Source organism: Pristiophorus japonicus, chromosome 9 (assembly GCF_044704955.1).
Source record: "Pristiophorus japonicus isolate sPriJap1 chromosome 9, sPriJap1.hap1, whole genome shotgun sequence".
In the NCBI taxonomy this organism is placed as follows: domain Eukaryota; kingdom Metazoa; phylum Chordata; class Chondrichthyes; family Pristiophoridae; genus Pristiophorus; species Pristiophorus japonicus.
This window is the reverse complement of record NC_091985.1, coordinates 20215194-20240426: the sequence shown is the minus strand read 5'-3', so window position 1 is coordinate 20240426 and position 25233 is coordinate 20215194. Positions and strand designations below refer to the sequence as shown.

At 47.1% G+C, this 25233-nt stretch overlaps 1 protein-coding gene across 7 annotated transcripts in view; it reads left to right on the top strand.

Annotated features, from left to right (window-relative positions):
* The window catches only part of LOC139272955 (homeobox-containing protein 1-like), a 178000-nt gene that overhangs the window by 127019 nt on the left and 25748 nt on the right, over window positions 1-25233 (top strand). For 4 of the 7 annotated variants that reach the window (XM_070889124.1, XM_070889123.1, XM_070889128.1 and 1 more), the window contains 7 exons: window positions 12463-12951; window positions 14008-14093; window positions 17291-17401; window positions 18587-18740; window positions 20644-20726; window positions 22004-22099; window positions 24038-24132. In XM_070889124.1, coding sequence (XP_070745225.1) covers window positions 12463-12951; window positions 14008-14093; window positions 17291-17401; window positions 18587-18740; window positions 20644-20726; window positions 22004-22099; window positions 24038-24132 — 1114 coding nt within the window. Of the gene's footprint in view, window positions 1-12462; window positions 12952-14007; window positions 14094-17290; window positions 17402-18586; window positions 18741-20643; window positions 20727-22003; window positions 22100-24037; window positions 24133-25072; window positions 25177-25233 lie in introns of all 7 variants that reach the window. The other 3 variants (XR_011594976.1, XM_070889126.1, XM_070889125.1) reach the window with 3 other exon arrangements.

Sequence of the window (25233 nt, the reverse complement as noted above, 5' to 3'; positions counted from 1 at the left end):
TTATCCACTTTGGTGGTAAAAACAGAGAGACAGACTATTATCTGAATGGTGACAGATTAGGAAAAGGGGAGGTGCAACGAGACCTGGGTGTCATGGTACATCAGTCATTGAAGGTTAGCATGCAGGTACAGCAGGCGGTTAAGAAAGCAAATGGCATGTTGGCCTTCATAGCGAGGGGATTTGAATACAGGGGCAGGGAGGTGTTGCTATAGTTGTACAGGGCCTTGGTGAGGCCACACCTGGAGTATTGTGTACAGTTTTGGTCTCCTAACTTGAGGAAGGACATTCTTGCTATTGAGGGAGTGCAGCGAAGATTCACCAGACTGATTCCCGGGATGGTGGGACTGACCTATCAAGAAAGACTGGATCAACTGGGCTTGTATTCACTGGAGTTCAGAAGAGTGAGAGGGGACCTCATAGAAACGTTTAAAATTCTGACAGGTTTGGACAGGTTAGATGCAGGAAGAATGTTCCGAATGTTGGGGAAGTCCAGAACCAGGGGTCACAGTCTAAGGATAAGGGGTAAGCCATTTAGGACCGAGATGAGGAGGAACTTCTTCACCCAGAGAGTGGTGAACCTGTGGAATTCTCTACCACAGAAAGTAGTTGAGGCCAATTCACTAAATATATTCAAAAGGGAGTTAGATGAAGTCCTTACTACTCGGGGGATCAAGGGGTATGGCGAGAAAGCAGGAAGGGGGTACTGAAGTTTCATGTTCAGCCATGAACTCATTGAATGGCGGTGCAGGCTAGAAGGGCTGAATGGCCTGCTCCTGCACCTATTTTCTATGTTTCTATGTTTCTATGGGGCTTAGCAGCTTTGAAAGTGGATAAATCCCCAGGCCTGGATGAAATGTATCCCAGGCTGTTAAGAGAAGCAAAAGAGGAAATAGCATAGGCTCTGACCATCATTTTCCAATCCTCTCTGGCTACAGGTGTGGTGCCAAAGGACTGGAGGACTTCTAACGTTGTACCTTTGTTTAAAAATGGAGAAAGGGATAGACCAAGTAATTACAGGTCAGTCCACCTAACCTCGACAGTGGAAACATTATTGGAAAAAATTCTGAAAGACAGGATAAATTTTCATTTAGAAAGACACGGAGTAATCAACTCTATCAGCATGGATTTGTTAAGGGAATGTCCTGTATGACTAACTTGATTGAATTTTTTGAGGAGGTAACAAGGAGGGTCGATGAGGATAGTGCATTTGATGCAGTGTATATGGATTTTAACTAGGCTTTTGATAAGGTCCCACATGGCAGACTGGTCACAAAAGTAAAAAATCATGGGATCCAAGGCAAAGTGGCAAGTTGGATCCAAATTTGGCTCTGAGGCAAGAAGCAAAGGGTATTTTTGTGACTGGAAGACTGTTTCCAGTGGGGTTCCGCAGGGCTCAGTACAAGCCCCATTGCTTTCTGTGTTATAAATCAATGATTTGGACTTGAGTGTAGGGGGTATTCACTAAGAAGGACACAAACAACCTTCCGGATATAAAAGGGGTCAGAGAGTCTAGTAAGGAGGAGGAACTGAGGGAAATCCTTATTAGTCGGGAAATTGTGTTGGGGAAATTGATGGGATTGAAGGCCTATAAATCCCCAGGGCCTGATGGACTGCATCCCAGAGTACTTAAGGAGGTGGCCTTGGAAATAGCGGATGCATTGACAGTCATTTTCCAACATTCCATTGACTCTGGATCAGTTCCTATCGAATGGAGGATAGCCAATGTAACCCCACTTTTTAAAAAAGGAGGGAGAGAGAAAACAGGGAATTATAGGCCGGTCAGCCTGACATCGGTAGTGGGTAAAATGATGGAATCAATTATTAAGGATGTCATAGCAGCGCATTTGGAAAGAGGTGACATGATAGGTCCAAGTCAGCATGGATTTGTGAAAGGGAAATCATGCTTGACAAATCTTCTGGAATTTTTTGAGGATGTTTCCAGTAGAGTGGACGAGGGAGAACCAGTCGATGTGGTATATTTGGACTTTCAGAAGGCTTTCGACAAGGTCCCACACAAGAGATTAATGTGCAAAGTTAAAGCACATGGGATTGGGGGTAGTGTGCTGACATGGATTGAGAACTGGTTGTCAGACAGGAAGCAAAGAGTAGGAGTCAATGGGGACTTTTCAGAATGGCAGGCAGTGACTAGTGGGGTACCGCAAGGTTCTGTGCTGGGGCCCCAGCTGTTTGCACTGTACATTAATGATTTAGACGAGGGGATTAAATGTAGTATCTCCAAATTTGCGGATGACACTAAGTTGGGTGGCAGTGTGAGCTGCGAGGAGGATGCTATGAGGCTACAGATCGACTTGGATAGGTAAGGTGAGTGGGCAAATGCATGGCAGATGAAGTATAATGTGGATAAATGTGAGGTTATCCACTTTGGTGGTAAAAACAGAGAGACAGACTATTATCTGAATGGTGACAGATTAGGAAAAGGGGAGGTGCAACGAGACCTGGGTGTCATGGTACATCAGTCATTGAAGGTTGGCATGCAGGTACAGCAGGCGGTTAAGAAAGCAAATGGCATGTTGGCCTTCATAGCGAGGGGATTTGAGTACAGGGGCAGGGAGGTGTTGCTACAGTTGTACAGGGCCTTGGTGAGGCCACACCTGGAGTATTGTGTACAGTTTTGGTCTCCTAACTTGAGGAAGGATATTCTTGCTATTGAGGGAGTGCAGCGAAGGTTCACCAGACTGATTCCCGGGATGGTGGGACTGACCTATCAAGAAAGACTGGATCAACTGGGCTTGTATTCACTGGAGTTCAGAAGAGTGAGAGGGGACCTCATAGAAACGTTTAAAATTCTGATGGGTTTAGACAGGTTAGATGCAGGAAGAATGTTCCCAATGTTGGGGAAGTCCAGAACCAGGGGTCACAGTCTAAGGATAAGGGGTAAGCCATTTAGGACCGAGATGAGGAGAAACTTCAGAGAGTGGTGACCCTGTGGAATTCTCTACCACAGAAAGTTGTTGAGGCCAATTCACTAAATATATTAAAAAAGGAGTTAGATGAAGTCCTTACTACTAGGGGGATCAAGGGGTATGGCGAGAAAGCAGGAATGGGGTACTGAAGTTGCATGTTCAGCCATGAACTCATTGAATGGCGGTGCAGGCTAGAACGGCCGAATGGCCTACTCCTGCACCTATTTTCTATGTATGATTAAAAAGTTTGCAGATGATTCAGAAATTGGCTATGTGGTTGATTATGAAGAAGAAAGCTGTCGACTGCAGGAAGATACCAATGTACTGGTCAGGTGAGCAGAGCAGTGGCAAATGGAATTCAATCCGGAGAAGCGTGAGGTAATGCTTTTGGGGAGGGCTAACAAGGCAAGAATACACATTAAATGGTATGACACTGAAGTGTAGAGGAATAAAGGGACCTTGGAGTGCATGTCCACAGATCCCTGAAGGTAGCAGACCAGGTAGATGTGGTTAAGAAGGTACACGGAATGCTTGCCTTTATTAGCTGAGGCACAGAATACAAGAACAGGGAGGTTCTGCTTGAATTGTATAAAACACTAGTTAGGCCGCAGCTAGAGTACTGTGTGCAGTTCTGGTCACCACATTACTGAAAAGATGTGATTGCATTAGAGAGGGTACAGAGGAGATTTACGAGGATGTTTCCTGGACAGGAGAATTTTGGCTATGAGGAAAGATTGGAGATGCTGGGTTTGTTTTCTTTGGAACAGAGGAGACTGAGGGGAGACCTTATTGAGGTGTGTAAAATTATGAGGGCCTAGATAGAGTGGATAGGAAGTACCTATTTCCCTTAGCAGAGGGACAACAACCAGGGGGCATAGATTTAAAGTAATTTGAGGGGAAATTTCTTCACCCAGAGGGTGGTGGCGGTTTGGAACTCACTGCCTGAAAGGGTGGTAGAGGCAGAAACCCTCACTACATTTAAAAAGTGCTTGGATGTGCACTTGAAATGCTGTAACCTACAAGGCTACGGACCAAGAACTGGAAAGTGGGATTAGGCTGGATAGTTCTTTGTTGGCTGGCGTGGACACGATGGGCCGAAATGGCCTCCTTTCATGCTGTAAATTTCTATGATCCGTTGATTGTGGGATCCCTTAGCTGTTTATAACATGCTGCTTCCGCTGTTTAGCATGTATGTAGTCCTGTGTTGCAACTTCCCCAGGTTGGTACCTCATTCTTAGGTAAGCCTGGTGCTGCTCCTGGCATGCTCTTCTGCAACCTCATTGAGCCAGGCTTGGTCCCCTGGGTTGATGGTAATGGTAGAGTGAGGGATATGCCGTGCCATGAGGTTACAGATTGTGGTGGAATACAATTCTGCTGCTGATGATGGCCCACAGCGCCTCATGGATGCTCAGTTTTGAGCTGCTAGATCTGTTCTGAATCTATCCCATTTAGCACAGTGGTCGTGCCACACAACACCGTGGAGGGTGTCCTTAGTTTGAAGATGGGAATTCATCTCCCATAATGACTATGCGGTAATCACTGCTACCAATACTGTAATAGACAGATGCAACTGCAACAGGTAGATTGGTCAAGTAGGTTTTTCCCTCGTGTTGGTTCTCTCACCTCCTGTTGCAGGCCCAGTCTGGCAGCTATGTCCTTCAAGATTCGGTCAGTAATGGTGCTACCGAGCCCCTCATGGAGATGGACATTGAAGTTCCCCACCCAGAGAACATCATGTGCTCTTGCTACCTTCAGTGCTTCTTCCTAGTGGTGTTCAACATGGAGGAGTACTGATTCATCAACTGAGGGAGGGCGGTAGGTGGTAATCAGCAGGAGGTTTCTTTGCCCATGCTTGACCTGAAGCCATGAGACTTCATGGGGTCCGGAGTCAATGTTGAGGTCTCCCAGGGCCACTCCCTCCTGACTGTATACCACTGTGCCACCATCTCGGGTGGGTCTGTCCTACCGGTGGGACAAGACATACCCAGGGATGGTGATGAAGGAGGCTGGGACATTGGCTGATGGTTATGATTCTGTGAGTATGACTGTGTCAGGCTGTTGCTTGACTAGTCTGTGGGACAGCTCTCCCAATTTTGGCACAAGTCCCCAGATGTTAGTGAGGTGGTCTTTGCAGGGTCGACTGGGCTGGGTGTGTGGTTGTTGTGTCCGAAGCCGCCACCGAGGTCGATGCTGGGTGATCCATTAAACCAGTTGCGTTTTGAAGTCAATGAATTATCCACCTATGTTTCTGCTGATGGTTTAGAAAGTTTAATCCGATACATCAGGGTGGGGGAATGGTAGAGACAATGGGCCCAAGTTTCGAGCCGCGCCTAGAACGGCGCAGTCCCGACCTGGACGCCCGTTTTTCGCGCCACAAAGTGCGCCTAAAAAAACCCTCCGTATTCTCCACCTCCCTGCAGGTCCTCTGGCCCTCGGCGCAGCGCAGCAGGAGCTGTAGGGGGCGGAGCCAGGTCCCTGCGTTGAAAACAGTGCTGGGACCTCTGCACATGCGCGCTACAGTGGGCGCGCAAGTGCAGTAGCTCCAGGCGCCCGAAACTGTGTGGGAGGGGCCCGAAACACGCAGCCCCTAGCCCTGGCCGAATGGCCTCACTGGGGCTGCGTGAATAAGGCTCCTCCCACGGCCAGCTCCTGCTTCCTCCCGACCCGACTCGACTCGACTCCCGCTTCCCGCTTCCCGCCTCCGGACTGGACCCGACACCAACCTAACTTCCACCCCACCCCCCCCCCCCGGACCCGACCCGACTCGCACTCCCGCGCTCTCCCCGCCCCCCCGACTGGACCGGACCCGTCTCCCGCTCCCCCCGACCCGACCCGACTCCCGCCCCCGGACTGGATCCGACCTGACCTCCCTCTCCCCGACCTGACCTCCCTCTACCTCCCTCCCTCCCCCCTGACCCGAACCGAACCGACCTTCCTCTCACCACCCCCCCAATCTGACCCAACGCCACCTACCTGTAAATCTGGTGCTGGGGACGGGCCCTGCCTGAAGTCTCGGGCCCGGCCCGTTCAGCCTCCCTCCCCCTTCTCCTTTTCCCCCCCTCCCAATCTCCTTCTCCCCCCCTCCATCTCCTTTCCCTCCCCCCCCCCATCTCCTTTCCCTTCCCCCCCCCCATCTCCTTTCCCTTCCCCCCCCCCATCTCCTTTCCCTTCCCCCCCCCCATCTCCTTTCCCTTCCCCCCCCCATCTCCTTTCCCTTCCCCCCCCCCATCTCCTTTCCCTTCCCCCCATCTCCTTTCCCTTCCCCCCCCCATCTCCTTTCCCTTCCCCCCCCCATCTCCTTTCCCTTCCCCCCCCATCTCCTTTCCCTTCCCCCCCCATCTCCTTTCCCTTCCCCCCCCATCTCCTTTCCCTTCCCCCCCCCTCCATCTCCTTTCCCTTCCCCCCCCCATCTCCTTTCCCTTCCCCCCCCCCAATCTCCTTTCCCTTCCCCCCCCCATCTCCTTTCCCTTCCCCCCCCCCATCTCCTTTCCCTTCCCCCCACCCCATCTCCTTTCCCTTCCCCCCCCATCTCCTTTCCCTTCCCCCCCCCCATCTCCTTTCCCTTCCCCCCCATCTCCTTTCCCTTCCCCCCCCCATCTCCTTTCCCTTCCCCCCCCATCTCCTTTCCCTTCCCCCCCCATCTCCTTTCCCTTCCCCCCCCCATCCTCCTTTCCCTTCCCCCCCCCATCTCCTTTCCCTTCCCCCCCCCCATCTCCTTTCCCTTCCCCCCCATCTCCTTTCCCTTCCCCCCCCCCCATCTCCTTTCCCTTCCCCCCCCCATCTCCTTTCCCTTCCCCCCCCCATCTCCTTTCCCTTCCCCCCCCCATCTCCTTTCCCTTCCCCCCCCCCATCTCCTTTCCCTTCCCCCCCCCATCTCCTTTCCCTTCCCCCCCCCCATCTCCTTTCCCTTCCCCCCCCCATCTCCTTTCCCTTCCCCCCCCCCATCTCCTTTCCCTTCCCCCCCCATCTCCTTTTCCTTGCCCCCCCCATCTCCTTTCCCTTGCCCCCCCCCCATCTCCTTTCCCTTGCCCCCCCCATCTCCTTTCCCTTCCCCCCCATCTCCTTTCCCTCCGCCCCCCCGCCATTTCCTCTCCCCCGCCATCTCCTTCCCCCCCCATCTCCTTCCCCCCCATCTCCTTCCCCCCCATCTCCTTCCCCCCCCCATCTCCTTCCCCCCCCATCTCCTTCCCCCCCCATCTCCTTCCCCCCCCCATCTCCTTCCCCCCCCCATCTCCTTCCCCCCCCCATCTCCTTCCCCCCCCCATCTCCTTCCCCCCCCCCATCTCCTTCCCCCCCATCTCCTTCCCCCCCCATCTCCTTCCCCCCCCATCTCCTTCCCCCCCCCCATCTCCTTCCCCCCCCCCATCTCCTTCCCCCCCCCATCTCCTTCCCCCCCCCATCTCCTTCCCCCCCCATCTCCTTCCCCCCCCCATCTCCTTCCCCCCCCATCTCCTTTCCCCCCCCCCATCTCCTTCCCCCCCCATCTCCTTCCCCCCCATCTCCTTCCCCCCCATCTCCTTCCCCCCCATCTCCTTCCCCCCCCATCTCCTTCCCCCCATCTCCTTCCCCCATCTCCTTCCCCCCCCCATCTCCTTCCCCCCCCCCAATCTCCTTTCCCCCCATCTCCCCTTTATCCCCTTCTCCCCCCCCTTCTCCCCCATCCCTCCCTCTTCTCCCTCATCCCTCTCCCTTCCCTCCCTCTGCTCCCCCCCTCTCTCCCTCTACCCCCCTCCTCCCCTTCCCCTCGCTGTCAGAAACACAGACACTGACAGACAGAGAATGAGAGACACACAGACAGATAGAGACACTGACAGAGACACACTGGGGGGGGGGGCATCCCAGCACGCTGTTGGAGGGCTCCCGGTGCTGCAGTCGGTAAGTAGAAAATGTTTTATTTATTGATTTAAAAAAATATATTTCTTATTAATTTTTTTGATTGATTTATTGGTTGATTTATTGATGTATTTATCATTTATTATTGATGATGGCTCTTTATTTGTAAAACTGAAGTGTTTAATGTTTGTAAACTTCTCTTTAAACCTCCCCCCCCCCCCCCATTCCCTATGCCTGATTTGTAACCTACGCCTGATTTTCTAAAGTGTAGACAAGGTTTTTTCGAGCGTACAAAAATCTTCACTTACTCCATTCTAAGTTAGTTTGGAGTAAGTTTTCACTGCCGAAACTTTGAAAACAGGCGTAAGTGGCCGGACACGCCCCCTTTTGAAAAAAAAATTCTGTTCCAAAGTGAAACTGTTCTAACTGACTAGAACTGGAGCAAACTAAATGACGAGAATTCCGATTTCTAAGATACTCCGTTCTACACCAGTTGCTCCTAAAAGTCAGGAGCAAATCATGTGGAAACTTGGGGCCAATGATTGGAGAAAGGGACCAGGCACTGGAGGAGTAAAGTTGGGTGATTGTCTGAGGGGCATGAGGAAGGCAGGTAAGAAATGTTAGAACATTAAATTTAATGAATTAGAAATATTAAAAATAATCTCATTGAAACATAAATTTCTTACAGGGTTTGACAATGTAGATGCTGGGAGGCTGTTTCTTCACTCAAGGGTTGTGAATCTTTAGAATTATCTACCTCAGAGGGCTGTGGATGCTCAGTTGTTTAATATATTCAGGACTGAGATCAATAGCTTTTTCGATAGTAAGGGAATCAAGGGTGGGAAAGTGGAGTTAAGGTCGAAGATCAGCCATGAACTTAGTGAATGGCGGAGCAGGCTCGAGGGGCAAAATGGCTTACTCCTGCTCCTATTATGTTCGAGGAGTGCCTAGAGCAACTTGCGCTCTCAAACATATTTGAATTTTCCTGTGGGATAAAAATGACTCTGGGCAGAACCCTCAAATAAATATCAATGGCACAAGAGATGTTTCAAGGAGGGAAAATGAGCAAAACAGCTACAAATACAGTAGTTAGAGAGGTTGACAATCTTTTACAATCCAGACCGATAGCCTGGGATACTTTGTTGCCTCTTAAGTGCTAGGATAAGGCGAATATCATCTAGTCTGAAAAAGACTTTACATGTAGAGGGAGGGCAACATTGTGGGCCATGTGAGAGCCAATGATAAAGATAACCAAAGGCCTGTGATGACTTTAGGAGATTAGGATACAAGTTTAGGGGTAGGAATTCACAGGTGGCAATCTCATGATTACTTCCCCAAACGTGTGCTCGAATAGGGAAGGACAAGAAGAGTAGGGAAATCAATACATGGCTTCCTGTGGTGTCGGGAACAGGGATTCCACTTTGGCACCAGTTTTGAGACAGATGGAAGCTGATCCACAAGGATCAGGGCTTTAACTGAATGAATAGGGAAGATGCTAATATACTGGTAAAAAGGTTATATAGGAAAGTGACAAGGTATTTAAACTGGGGGGGGGGGGGGGGGTTGCGGAGTAGAGAAAGGATCGAAATAACCACAAAGGACAATTAGACAAAACAAAATTATGGGAAGAGGTGTAGTCTTTGGGAAACGAGCTGGGAGAAATTATTTTACAGGAAGATCTAGACTTAATAGCAATAGCAGAGACCTATCTATAAACTGGACAAGAAGGGAAAAATTAATCTATTGAGATATAATATAATCAAGAGAGGTAGAAAAGATAGCAAAGGAGCTGGAGTGACAATATTTTTTTTTAAAAGGATACATGATGTAGAGAGGGGTGCTGTAGACAAAGAAAAGAGTACAGATAGATTCAATATCGTTGGAGCTGAAGGATTTTTTTTTAAAAAGAGCTTGTTATAAAATGCCTGGGGCTGACAGGATACATCCGAGGCTCCTGAGGGAGATGCAGAAGCCTGGAAATTATATTTCAGGGCTCTATTGTGTGGATATTTATCGCAGATCTCCAAAATTGTGGGAAGGAAGTGGAAGAGGAACTCTCAGACTAGAGAAATGAGCAAGAATAACAGGATTGTTGTGCCGGGAGATTTTAATGACCCACTTATCGATTAGGACAGAGCGAAGGAGTAAATGGAGAAATGGGAATGGAATTTCTAAAATGTGTAGAGGGCTCCTTCCTCAAGCAGTATGTTAGTGAGCCTGTAAGGGAGGAGTTGTTATAGATCTGGTTATGGGCAATGAAATAGATCAGGTAGAAGAGCTGAATGTGGATGAGCACCTTTGGAGTATCAACCCAATATGATACGGTTTAAGATTCAACTAGAAAGGATACAAAACCTGGAACAACAGATTGGATTACGGCAGATTTTAAAAAGATGAGGAGCAAACTAGCTGAGGTTTGACGAGGAATTGGCACACAGGGCCGGAGAGCAACTGTGGGATGTTTTTGTTGAAAAGAGATTGCAAAGGTACAGGTTAATATTTCTTTACAAAGGAAAGAAGTTATCCACACATACTTTTAGGGTGTTTGGATAAAGAGAGACTTGCATTTCTGTAGCGCCTTTCACAACCTCGAGACCCCCCAAAGCACTTTACTGCCAATGAAGTACTCTTGAAGTGTAGTCGCTGTTATAACGTAGGTATCGCGGCAGCCAATTTGTGCACAGCAAGCTCCCACAAACAGCAATGTGATAAATGAAGATATTGGAAACCAATTACAATTGGAAAACGAGAGCCTGTAAGAATGAGAAAACTAAAGGAGAATATGAAAATATAGGAAAAGAGGTTAAGAGTGGGATAGGAAAGTTAAGGGGAAATGTGAGGAAAACATTTCCAAAAATATTAAAAGGCGCAGTCAAAAAGAATTGGTAAAAGTGAGGTGGGACCCCCGAGCGGACAGGGTTGGCAATTTGTAGATGATCAAAAATAGGCAGAGGTGCTTAATAAGTATTTTGCGTCGGCCTTTATTAAAGAGGATATCAGAGAGACAGTGACTCCTGAATTGTTTGAAAGCAAGCGCTGTGATATTATGAAGGATAAAAGAGAAAATGTAGGTGGGTTAGTTAAGCTGAAGGAAGTGGAAGTGGCAGAGCCTGGTGGAATACATCCAAGTATCATGAGGGAGATGAGGGAGGAAATTGCAGAGGCCCTGGAAATAATACTTGATGCTGGAAGACTGGAGAGTTGCCAGCAATAGTATCCATTCTTAAACAGGGAGATGGAGCTACTCCACGTAATTACAGACCAGTTAGTTAGGGAAAATTTTACAGTCTATAATTAAGGATGAAATTGCCATGCATCTAGATAAAGAAAAAATAGTTAGCACGGATCCACTGATCGTGCTTCATAAACCTCATCAAATTCTTTGAGGACGTCCTCAGACATGGTAGAGGAGGAAATGCAGTGGTAGTCGTGTACATGGACTTGAGGAAATCCTTGGACAAGATATCACATGGGCAATTATTAGAGAAGGGTTATGGAATTAGGAGGAGGTTAGGAATATAGATTAAAAATTGGTTCAAAGGGATAAAACCGAGAGCAGGCGTTCAGGAGCAGTGGTTGGAAGCAACGTTCCCTCAGCTGCATTACTGTGCAGCTGTCTGGCGATCCCGTGCAACCCAGGACTGGCAGATGGAATTCAGTGTCACTAAATATGAGGTGTATACATTTACCGGGGTTAGGGTCAGGAGCAAGAAGTTGGGGCAGGAGTGAGTGGCCAGGGTCAGAAGCAAGGGGCGACAAATATAAGGCTTTGCGAACAGAGGACAGGAGGAACAACTTCTCAGAGTCGTGAGGCTGTGGGATTCACGTCTGAGGTTAGTGGTTGAGGCAGAAACTATGTTAACATCCAAAGTAAGATTAGCTAAATGGATCAAGGGGAACGGGGAAAATGTGATTCAAACTATTTGATCGCTGCAATTCCCAAACCCGCAACCTCTGAAGGACAAGGGAAGCAGGTGCATGGGAACACCATCATCTGCAAGTTCCCCTCCAAGTTACACACCGTCCCGACTGGGAAATATATCACCGTTCCTTCATCATTGCTGGGTCAAAATCCTGGAATTTCCTCACTTCTTGAACCACTGCAATCCTTGTGGTGAAGGAACTCCCACAGTGCTGTTGGGGAGAGAATTCCATGCACCTGCTGCCCTTGTCCTTCTAGGTGGGAGAGGTCGCGGGTTTGGGAGGTGCTGCCGAAGAAGCCTTGGCGAGTTGCCGCAGTGCATCTTGTAGATGGTACACACTGCAACCACGGTGCGCCGGTGGTGGAGGGAGTGAATGTTGAAGGTGGGGTGCCAATCAAGCGGGCTGTTTTGTCTTGGATGGTGTCGAGCTTCTTGAATGTTGTTGGAGCTGCACTGATCCAGGTAAATGGAGAGTATTCCATCACACTCCTGATACCTTGTAGATGGTGGAAAAACTTTGGGGAGCCAGGAGGTGAGACACTCGCCGCAGAGTAACCAGCCTCTGACCCGCTCTAGTTGCTACAGTATTTATGTGGCTGGTCCAGTTAAGTTTCTGGTCAATGGTGACCGCCCCCCCACCCCCCCCCCCCCCCCCCAAGATGTTGATGGTGGGGAATTTGGCAATGGTAATCAAATGGTCCATCTTTCGGGGATTGTCACATTGACCTGTCTGTTCATCATCGAGTGTTAAAAAAATGCCTTTATTTCTGTGCTCCGTACAGCGGTAACACGATGTCACACTACACAGACGAGCCTAGGTTTACTATCGAACAGATCGACTTGCTGCAGCGACTGCGACGGAGCGGGATGACAAAGCGTGACATTATCCACGCACTGGAGACCTTGGACCGGCTCGACCAGGAGCACACCGAGAAATTCGGCAAGCGGCACTGCTACAGTAACAGTACCAACAGCAACAGTTGCTACGGCAACAGCAACAACTTCCCCGCTTCGTCCTCCACCGCCACAGCTGCGACGCAGACCCAGTACAGCGGCACGTCGCCATCGCCGAGCAACAGCTACGACACCTCGCCTCCGCCATGCAGCACGAACCTGAACGGGCGGGAGAGCGTTCACCATGAGAAAGCGCTGTTGGCGAATGGCAGGCTGTCCCCCAGCCGTCTCCACAGTAACAGCAGCCACAGGACGTGTAGTTTTCATGCATTGGAAGAGGAGACAGACCTCGAAGAAAAGGTTGAGGAACTCATGAGGTTAGTTGAAGTGACTATTGGATTATTTTGTTGCTGAAGTATAATACACAGAAGAAGCTAGTAAGGTAAGCAGTACCTTAATTTTAAACCTGCAATAGATAGATTTTTGCTAGCCAAGGGTATTAAGGGATATACGAGAGGCCTCCATAGAGTGGATAGAATGGACCTATTTCCCTTAGAGAGGTCAATAACCAGGGGGCATAAATTTAAAGTAATTGGTAGAAGGATTAGAGGGGAGTTGTGAACTTTTTTCACCCAGAGGGTGGTCTCGAACTCACTGCCTGAAAGGGTGGTAGAGGCAGAAACCCTCATCGCATTTAAAAAGTACTTGGATATGCACTTGAAGTGCTGTAACCTGCAAGGCTACAGACCAAGAGCTAGAAAGTGGGATTAGGCTAGATAGCTCTTTTTCGCTGGCACAGACAATGGGCCGAATGGCCTCCTTCTGTGCCGTAAATTTCTATGATTATGAAGCCACGAAGGGTATATGAAGTTAGGATACAGATCAGCCACGCTCTCACTCAATGGCGGAATAGGCTCGAGGAGCTGAAAGGCCTACTCCTCTTCCTATGTAGCCCCATCACAGGGATTCCAGTACAATGGAGTGTGCAGTTCTCGTTACTATGTCCACTTAAACATCCAGCAGGACAACGATAGATTCTGTCCGAATCGTAGAATCATTTGCACACCTCCCAGCACCCGATGGGGCCACTTGAATAAGTCGCCCTCTTGCTAACTTGAGTGGTGAAATGCTAAATAGCCCGAGAGTCACCCAAAGAGACCAGGTGAAAATTAATTATTTATAAAACAAGAAAGCCAAATTCGTGGACATTTAAAGATGTGGATGCTCGCACTATTACAAGCTGCTGCCCCAGTCTTTATGTGGTGGAAAAGTCTCTCAATTGACTAATAACGAGGTAGATCTGGGATATAATGGGTTAACCGACCCAACCCCCACCTTGTCTGGGAATAGAGGTGGAAAGAAATTCAAACTCCGAAATGTTTCCTAGAAACCTTTAATGTTATTTTTTTCCCCCTCTTGTTTACATTCTGTAGGAGGGACTGCACTGTTATTAAAGAAGAAATAAAGAGCTTTCTTTCTAATCGGATGATTTCCCAGACTATTGTGGGCCAGGTCACAGGTGAGGAGGCAACTGCCCAACCAGTACTTGAAATAGATGTACTTTTTAATAAAAAATAAATAAAACTCTTGAGAATTGTGGAGTCAACATTATGTATTGAAAATAATACGTTAGATCTTTCAAAGTCTATGTAAACGTTCCCAATTAACATAGGCTTGTTAATTGTAACTCCCCACAAACCTGGAAAAGCCCGACTCTCTAGCTCATCCAGTAAACATAAGCTTGGAGAATAGGAACAAGCGGTGAAGAGTGGAAGGGAATCTGGGCAGTAAAAACACCGCTAGAACAGGATTACATAGGCAATACAGCGAAGAAACGGTCCATTTGGCCCAACTAGTCCATGCCGGTGTTTATGCCCCACTCGAGCTGTCTCCTGTCTTTCCTCATCTAACATCAGCATAACCATTTATTCTTTTCCCCTCTCATGCTTGTCTAACCTCCCCTTAAATGCATTCGATACTATTCGCTTCAGCCACTCCCTGTGGTAGCGAGTTCCACATTCTCCCCACTCTCTGGGTGAAGAAGTTTCTTCTGAATTCCCCATTTGATTTCTTGGTGACTATCTTATATTGATGGCCTAGAGTTTTGCTCTTCCCCACAAGTGGAAAAACTCTCTGTGAGTAATCTTTAAAAATCTTTCATAATTTTAAAGACCTCTCACCCCTCAGCCTTCTATTTTCAAGAGAAAAGAGACTCAGCCTGTTCATCCTTTCCTGATGGGTATAACCTCGCATTCCTGCTATCATCCTTGTAAATCCTTTTTGCACCCTCTCTAGTGCCTCAATACCCTTTTTGTGGCGACCAGAATTTGCACAGTACTCCAAGTGTGGTCTAACCAAGGTTCGATACAAATTTAGCATTATTGAGGGACATCCTGTCAATTGCAAGGAGTTATTGCATACATAGAACATAAGAAATAGGAGCAGGAGTTGGCCATTTGGCCTTTCGAGCCTGCTCCGCCATTCAACGAGTTCATGGCTGATCTTCTAACTCAACTCCACCTTCCCACACCATACCCATATCTCTTAATGCCCTTCGCTCCCAAAAAACGACAGAGCATCCACAGCTCTCTGGGGTAAAGCATTTCAAAGATTCACAAACCTCTGAGTGAAGAAATGTCTCCTCAGCTCAGTCCTAAATGGCCGACCTTTTATTTTGAGACTGTGACCCCGTGTTCTAGACTCCCCAGCCAGGAGAAACATTTTCTCAGCATTAACCCTGTCAAGCCCCTTAAGAATTTTCTATGTTTCAATTAGATCACACCTCATTCTTCTAAACTCTAAGGAATATAGGCCCATTCTTCTCAATCTCTCCTCATAGGGCAATCCCCTCAGCCCAGGAACCAATCTAGTGAACATTTGTTGCACTCCCTCTAAGGCAAGTATGTATTTCCTTAGGGTAGGATACTAGAACTGTACACAGTACTCCAGGTGTGGCCTCACCAATGCCCTGTATAGTTGTCGTAAGACCTCTTTACTCTTATACTCTAATCCGTTTGTAACAACAGCTAACATACCATTTGCTCCCCTAATTGCTTGCTGTACCTGCAGGTTCTGTGCTTCATGTACAAGGACACCCAGCTCCCTCTGAGTGCAGACATTTCCCAGTCTCTCACCATTCTGCTTTTTTGTTTTTGGATAACTTCACACTTCCCCACATTGTGTTCCATTTGCCATGTTCTTGCTCACTTAGTTAACCTGTATTTTTTTTATTCATTCACGGGATATGGGCGTCGCTGGCAAGGCCAGCATTTATGCCCATCCCTAATTGCCCTCAAGAAGGTGATGGTGAGTCACCTTCTTGAATACAGCTTGCTAGGCCATTTCAGAGGGCAGTTAAGAGCCAACCACTTTGGTGTGGGTCTCGAGTCACATATGGGCCAGACCAGGTAAGGACAGCAGATTTCCTTATTGCTCATTATAATTTCTCAATTGACATTAGTGAACCAGATGGGTTTTTATGACCATCTGGTAGTTACATGGTCACCATTACTGATACTAGTTTTTTAATTCCAGATTATTTAATTGAATTTAAATTCCCCAGCTGCCTGCCGTGGTGGGATTTGAACTTGGGTCTCTGGATTACGAGTACCAGTAACATAACCACTATGCTACCGTACCCCTGGTACCAAATGGCTGTTACATTTTCCTACACAACAGCAGTCACTGTACTTCAAAAATAATTAATTATGTGAAACACTTTATGCTGAAGCACTACATAATGTCAGCCAGTGGTTCAGTGGGTAGCCCTCTCGCCTCTGGGTCAGAAGGTTGTGGGTTCAAGTCCCACTCCATTGATTTGATCGCATAATCCAGGCTGACACTCCAGTGCTGGACTGAGGGAGTGCTGGACTGACGAAAGTGCCGCCTTTCTGATGAGATGGTAAAACCGAAAACCTGTCTTCTCTCTCAGGTGGATGTAAAACATCCCATGACACTGTTTCGAAGAAGAACAGGGGAGTTATCCCTGGTCTCCTGGGCAATATTTATCCTTCAATCAACATCATTAAAAACAGATTATGTGGTCGTTATCACATTGTTGTTTGTGGGAGCTTGCTATGCGCAAATTGTCTGCCGCATTTCCTACGCTACAACAGTGACCACTCTTCAAAAATGCTTCATTGGCCGTAAAGTGCTTTGGGACGTCCCAAGGTCATGAAAGGCACTATTTAAATGAAAGTCTTTTTCATAAATTAACTTTTTATTAATTCACTCTTTACCACCCAAAAATAACCCTCCTAACTAACTAAATATTACCCAGATCACATAGCTTGCAGTTCCTGGATTTGTTTATTCAAGAAACATGCCATTCTTCAGTAGTTGGGGTGCTGCAACTTATCCTTCAGCACCCCAGGGCTGAGGAAAGGGAGAATGCCCCTCGCTCCTTATCCCGATCCACCGACTCCAGCTGGAAAGTGTGTGGATGTTGGGTGAGGACAGGATCAGGCTTGGCTACGATGCCCTTCACAGGCAAATAATCCTGGAGACCGTCAATGTTTCGGCTCACGCAATAGTGGGAATCAACAGGAATGGTTCCCTGGGTGAGGTACTAGTGTGCCGCTGCCGGGGTCCCATGGGACTATTCCTAGGCAGGAGTCGATGTCTTTAGGAGAGGAGGAAGAAAATAGACAGCAAAGAAACCGCACCTGTCCAAGTGTGTGCAGCATTAACTAGGGGACACGTGTTCTGTGTTTTCAGGAATGAGCCGAAGCTTCATTTCCCAGTGGCTATTGCAGCAGGGACTAGACATGAGTGAACCCAAGAAACGGATGTTGTACAGATGGTACCTTCTGGAGAAGATTAATCCAGGTATTGGATAATTCCACTTATTTTAAACAGTCAAAGCAACTTTGAATTGTCAGGAACAGATACTGTACTTGCAGGTCTCTGTCTGGATCTGAATGGGCCCTGCGATGAGGCCTATCCCTGAAGTGAGACTCAACTGCAGCAGAGATTTGGATGCAGCATGATTCGGCTGCTGACGATAAGAGCAGTCCAGATTTCAGACACAGTTGCATTTCTTTTCACGTGATAAACACAGTTTTATATATATGGTGACAGATTAGAGCCAATGGGGAGAAATTTGTTGATGCTAACTGGGCACAACTGCCTTTTCGCCCGGGTGCGCCACTGCTAACGACTCCCCCAAAAATTCTTTGGGAGTTTAGGGGCATGCGCAGCGACCCATTTTTGCCCCGGAGCGAAAATTTGGTAGCACCCCCTGAAGCTGCGCTGGGCGATGCCAGTGTAGACCGCTCGCGGGGCAAAATTTAAACGGGAGGTGGGGAATGGCCGACATACCAGTCGTGTCCTTCATTTTGGATTGCGGGGTCAGTGCCGAGATCTTGCAGCCCAGTACTCCGCCTGTGTGCCGGGCTGCTGCCACAGCAGCTGCCACAGCAACCGCCCCCCCCACCCGCTCCCTGGTGGTCCAGGTTGGAACCCGTTTCCTGTCGGCAGCTTGGCCGTCGCCTTTAATGAAGGGCTGGCCCTGTCTGCACGTCCCACCGCATAGTGCTGCACCCCTCACTGACCCCTTCCGCCCAACTCGCGCCCTGCAGAGCAAGTGGGGTGTGATGTTTAGCGCTCCACTTGCTCTCCGGGGCGGTAACCCGCATATAGGTTGCAGGGTGGGACTTCCCCACCTGGCGCAGAAACTCCCACCTCGCAGGAAAGGAATGCGGAGGGAGGTGAAAAGATCCAGTTTTGAGAGTTTGAAGTTGGTTATTGAGATAAAGTTGTCCTTAACCCTACGCCCAGGAGGATATCATGGCTTTGAATATTGCTTCAATTGGCTGGCCTCTTAATTTTGCATTTAAACAGGAATGGGTCTGGAGAGGAACTGCATTATCAAAGCTGATCATTGAAACTCGCAACCAATGATAGGATGGACTACTTGTTGTTCAGATATGAAAAATTATAATCTTCCTCCAGTCCTTGGAACTGATATTTTGATCGTTAAGTGGCTGTCAATTTCCTCTTTTTTTTTTGGAGGCGTTACTTTAAACATGAGGCCGGCCTCATCCACCACAGAGGAACCAGAGTGGAAACAGTCGATGCCACCCGTTGGTGCCACATCGGGCAACTTCCGGCTCCGAAGGGGCAGTCGGTTCACCTGGCGGAAGGAGTGCCTGACTGTCATGGAAAGGTACCTGCTTAAAACACTGCTCTAGGAGCTCCTTTTGGTTCATTGTCGTTATAAGAAATAGGAACAGGAGTAGATCATTTGGCCCCTCGAGCCTGCTCCGCCATTCAATAAGATCATGGCTGATCTGATCCTGGCCTCAACTCCACTTTCCTACTCTTTCCCCATAATCCTTGACTCCCCTATCATTCAAAAATCTGTCTAGCTCTACTTTAAATATATTCAATGACTCCGTCTCAACAGCTCCCTGGGATAGAGAATTCCAAAGATTCATGACCCTCTGAGAGAAGAAATTCCTCCTCAACTCCATTTTAAATGTGCGACCCCCTTATTCTGAAACTATGCCCCCTAGTTCTAGATTTCCTCACTAGGGGAAACATCCTCTCAGCATGTACCCTATCCAGCCCCCTCAGAATCTTATATGTTTCAATAAAATTACCTCTCATTCTTCTAAACTCCAATGAGTATAGGCCCAACCTGTTCAACCTTTCTTCATAAGACAACCCCTTCATCTCAGGAATCAACCTAGTGAACCTTCTCTGAACTGCCTCCAATGCAAGTATATCCCCCTTAAATAAGGAGACCAAAACTGTACACAGTACTCCAGTGTGGTCTCACCAATGCCTGTAACAAGACTTCCCTACTTTTATACTCCATCCCCCTTACAATAAAGGCCAACATTCCATTTGCCTTCCTAATTACTTGCTGAACCTGCGTGCTAACTTTTTGTGTTACATGTACAAGGACCCCCAGCTCCCTCTGTACCACAGCATTTTGTAGTCTCCATTTAAATAATAATTTTCTTTTTTATTCTTCTTAACAAAGTGGATAACCTCACATTTCCCACATTATACTCCATCTGCCAAATTTTTGCCCACACAGTTAATCTATCTATAGCCCTTCTTATTATTCTTAGATTACACTGCACTGATGTATATCCCATGCATATGATGCATTACGGTAGTGAATGAGCTTTGCTAAGTGGCTGGGATTGTGCATCGCCAAGAAGTGATGGTAGGGTACAGATTAGAAGATTTCTTTCTGTCCTTTTTTCTGTCAATGATACCCATTCTGATACATAGTACTTCATCAGCTGTAAAGCGCTTTGGAACGGTCTGAGGTCACGAAAGCCAGTTAGTCTTTTCTTTCTCTCTTCTATTATATGCTTGAGCAGTTGCTGCAGATTGAAAGCAAACACATCAACCCGAGATTTTGTCAGCTGAAGTGTAGAGAGCACCTTTCCATCTTTGAAATTCTTTCACTTCCGTAAGCCGACAGCTTTAGCAGCTGTACTAATGCAGTAATCCACGTAAGATGAGGATATGGGTTTGTGCCCGCACATCACAGTTAGGTGCTGAATGAAGGATGGATATTTCCCTGACTCCTCTAATGAATGACTGGGTGACTCGTCTGTTGCATTAATCACTATCAAAACTATCGCAAGTGGTGTCTCACTTTAAAATGACTTCCAGCACTGCTTTAATGTGCTGTACTGCAGGTAAGCCACACTGAATCCCCACTGGTCCTCACACAGTGAGCTCTGCTGAGTAGCCCTTTAACTTGTGCTGCAGACTGATTTAGCCCCAGCTCCCTGTAGCAGCCTCATGATTTCTCTCACTCCGACAACCTTCCACAACCAGCTGGCCCAGAATACCTGGAGCAGCAAGCCCTCTGAGGTGCCACAGGTGAGCACTGAGGTGGGACTGCGTTAGGTGCACCGCTGAGTTAAGAAACCCACATCTAAACTTTAGCCTATTTTAGGACGTTGCTTAAAGTGCCATCTCTTCCCATCTACACATTCACTATAATAGTGAGATCTGTTGCGAGTAAGCCACTAGTTTTCTTTTCATTTCGAGCTGTAAGAGGTAATATTATTGAATCTGTAACCTGTTTTCTTCCCTTATAGTTACTTCAATGAAAACCAATACCCAGATGAAGCCAAGAGAGAGGAGATTTCAAATGCTTGCAATGCAGTCATACAGAAACCAGGTAAAGAGCCGTGTGTTCAAGAAATAAAATAATATTTTATACCTCAAAAATAATGTCAGCCGCTGCTCAGTGGGTAGCACTTTTGCCTCTGAGTCAGAAGTTTGTGGGTTCAAGTCCGACTCCAGAGACTTGAGCACAAAAATCTAAGCTGACACTCCAGTTTAGAGATGCTGTCTTTTGGATGTGACATTAAACTCGGGGCCCCGTCTGCTCTCTCAGTTGCATGTAAAGGTCCCATGGCACTATTTCGAAGAAGAGTGGGTGAGCTATCCTCGGTGTCCTGTCCAATATTTATCCCTCAATCAACATCACTAAAACAGATTATCTGGTCATTCTCATTTGCAGTTTGTGGGAGCTTGCTGTGCGCAAATTGGTCGCCACGTTTCCTACATTACAACAGTGACTACACTTCAAAAATACTTCATTGGTTGCAAAGTGCTTTGAGACATCGTGAGGTTGTGAAAGATGCTATATAAATTCAAGTCTTTCTTCTTTAACCTTTAATTGCTGTTGGAAGCTGGAGCTACATTTAGAATAGCTCTTTAACATTCGAAGAGCCCGACTCCACATCCTGTTACAGGGGGTGCAGCGGAGAGGATCGATAATGGCGAGGCTCCCCTTTTGTTTTTATGGTACTTTCCCTTCCTTTCTCTCTTGGGTCTTCTCCCAGTCCTGTAGATTTTAGGCATTTGGCTACGAAATAATAGCAGAAAATGCTGGAAAATACACAGGACTCTCAGCACCTAGAGCAAAGGCAGATTACCGATTTGGATGGAGACCTGTTGGCTGCTGCTAGAGAGAGCATCTGGGACACTTGTATTTCGGAGAAGGTACTCATCGGCTAAGCATTGCGTAGGAGAGCAGAGGCCAATTATGAACTATATTATTCGAACCTGGAGGGTGTTTCCAATATTGCAAGAGCATTCACTTCGCAGTGGGTAAACCCCAATGGACATTGCTAACTATAGTTGCATTTGATTATTACTGTAAATTGTGAAACCTTCATATTGTCAATTTTCCAATTTTGTATTTTAATTTGTAATCAAGTACTTTAATTATTTCAGCCTGTAAAAGCTTTAAGCTGTGTTCTGGTATTGTGTCATAACAAGTTGATTTAAATTGTAATCCAAGTAGAATAGATTTTGTAGCAGTACCACTGGATAGTGCAGTTCAGTTCTGGTCTAGACTGTAGGCTGCTTCCCTCGCCCTTCCCCACAATGAGAAAGTGGGCGCTTGTTTCATGGAGACTTGAGTGACACATTTTCCTGTTGTTATAGGTAGGAAGCTGACAGAGTCCGAGCGAGTGACCCCTCTGAAAGTATACAACTGGTTTGCCAATCGCAGGAAGGAGAACAAGAGGAGAGCGAACATTGGTAATGTTGATGGAGACGGTAGGGTTTAGTGAAAGAGTGTCTCAGAAAGAAAACTTAAACTTATCTGCAGCCAAACCTGTAACCCAACAATGTCGCTTCTGTTTTGGGGCTAGGAGATATAATAGAATTACATAGAATAAAATTGCACAGAAACAGGCCATTCGGCCCAACTATTGTGTGCAGGTATTTATACTCCACACAAATCTCCTCCAATGTTCCCTCTAATTTTCTTTCCCCTGCGAGAGCCCTTTAAATTTGCTCCGCGGCTGTGCATGCTCAGTATCTCTTCCAGTGGCAGCGCTGGTGAGCGGCCTGCACGGGATTTAGCGATTGGTGAGTCGCCACGCACCTTAGGGGGAACCTTGGTCTTCTCCCATTCCATCCCCCTCACCTCAGCCTTTCAGCATATCTTTCTATCCCTTTTCTCTCGTACTCGTCTAGTTTCCTTTTAAAAGCGTCTAAGCTTTTTACTTCAACCACTTCCTGTGGTAGTGAGTTCCATATTCTAACCACCCTCTGAGTAAAGAAACTTCTCCTTATTGGATTTGTTAGTAACTATCTTGTATTTATGGCCACTGGTTTTGGATTCTCCCACAAGTGGAGACATTCTCTCCCAGCTGTCCAGTCCAACCCATTCATAATTTTAAAGATCTCTATCGGGTCTTCTCTTTTCTAAAGACAAATGCCCCAACCTGTTCAATCTTTCCTGATAGCTGGAATCTCTCCGTTCTGGTACCAACCTTGTAAATCTTTTCCGTGCTTTCTCTAGGAAATTGAGAATAAGTGACAATCGGCAATAATTACGCCGCAATTTGCTGGGACACCCTGCATCACTTCAATCTTGCCCTTGCCGAGTCCAGTGCTTATATGTCCCTTTTATAGTATGGATAATAGTGCGAACAGAATTTTTCTGTTTCTTTTCAAAATTTCCTGCAATTCTCTTCTCTATTCCCTCCCCCCACCTACAAGGTGCTGCCTGTCACTGTTACAGTTACAGTTCTACAGGGAGTGGCCGTGCTCCAATATCTTGTCCAAGTGATGGCATTTCACCTGTGAGTTTAGACATTTATCTTGGCAGGCTATCTAACCACAGGGCCATCACAGCTGAGGTTGTCTTGTCCCCACCCAATGTTGTCACGTGCACTCTGTCCAGCGTGAGTATGTACATAGCGGTCAGGAGCAAGCACCCATGTCACACCCTTTCCTTCCTACTAGTTCAGCAGAACTGAGGCCAGTTATATCACCCCCTACCCTGCTGTTCCACTGAGAAGGAAACATTGGCTTTGAACTTTCTGACAGCTTGTGACGTGCTTGCAGCATATGTCATCATGAAGGCATGGATTTTCCAGGAAATTGTGACGTAAGTGACAAACGACAGTAATTACGCCGCAATTTCCTGGGACACTCTGCACCACGTCAATCTTGCCCTTGCCAAAACAGTGAGAGTTTTATTATCCTAGCTCTGAGTTTGCCCTCCCCCCCCCTCCCGCTCATGTGCCTGCAAACATGTACAGAGGATACCAGAGCCCTGCATGTGCCTGTAGACACACACGTGCACAGGACACCAGAGCTCTGCCTGTGCCTTCAGACACGCATGTGCAGAAGGGACGAGAACTCGTGTGCCTGAATACACACGTGTGCAGATCTCTCTCCCAGCTGACTTCAGCCACAGTGCATGCTAAGACATGGGATGGTATCAATAGTGTAATAGCAGGCCATGTGTGTGAGTTGCATTTGTTTATATTCCCCTTTTAGCCATTAGTACCTGCTTAATCTTAGCATATTTTCATTCAGCCAATCAGCCTTCCCCGTCATCAAACTAAATATCCGACGTTGGAACTAACTGTTCGGCTTTCTGGGACACTCCCTAACCACCGTTATCATTTTTTTTTGGTGTAGCGATGTTATTTTCTTATGGAAAATTTTGCTTTTTCAAAGAAGCAGCAATTCTAGAAACCCATGGTATCGAGGTGCAGAGCCCAGGTGGACATTCCAATAGTGACGATATCGATGGCAGTGATTTCCTGGAGCAGGTAGAGATTGTTCTTAATACTGTTAGTTTGTCAACTGTTTGGGTTCTTCAAAAATACTTGCTTTTCTTTTTCTTTAACTATATGAAAAAATCTTCCCATCACGTGAAGGCAGTGATGTGCATTGAGCTACAGGTCCATGAGCAATGACCACCCTCTGGTATCTTACCCAAACGGTCATTTTCACATGTCAGTCTAGACAGTGGGCTGTTTTACCAAATAGGGCAATATAGCCAAGCCTGATCCTGTCCTCGTCAGACGTATGTGCACAGAATACGGTCGTGTCGTAGTTATGGCACAGATCATAGAACGATACGGCACAGAAGGAGGCCATTCAGCCCATCGTGTCTGTGCTGACTCTTTGCAGAGCTATCCAAGTAGTCCCACTCCCCCCCCCCTCTTTCCCCATAGCCCTGGACATTTTTTCCCCAAGTATTTATCCAATTTTCTTTTGAAAGTTATTATTGAATCTGCTTTCTCCAACTCGTTACATTAAAAAAAATGTTTCCCTCATGTCACCTCTGGTTCTTTTGCCAATCACCTTAAATCTGTGTCCTCTGGTTACTGATCCTTCTGCTACCGGAAATAGTTTCTCCTTATTTACCATTCATGATTTTGAAATTTCTCTTCTTGGCCTTCTCTGCTTTAAGGAGAACAATCCCAGCTTCTCCATAGAATCATAGAAATTTATGACACAGAAGGAGGCCATTTGGCCCATCATGTCCATGCCGGCCATAAAAGAGGTATCTAGCTCAATCCCACTTTCCCGCTCTTGTTCCGTAGCCCTGCAGGTTATGGCACTTCAAGTGCATATCCAAGTCCTTTTTAAATGCACTGAGGGTTTCTGCCTCTACCACCCTTTCAGGCAGTAATTCTCTCCACATTACTGAAGTCCCTCATCCCTGGTACTATTCTAGTAAATCTCTTCTGTACCCTCTCCAAGGCGATGACATCCTTCCTAAAGTGTGGTGCCGATAATTGAACACAATGCTGCAGCTGAGGCCCAACCAGTGTTTTATAAATGTCATGAGTTCAGATCTCACCATGGTAAGTTGTTAGTTGATTTTGGTAATTTGTGAGCTAGCACTAAAAAATAATGACCAT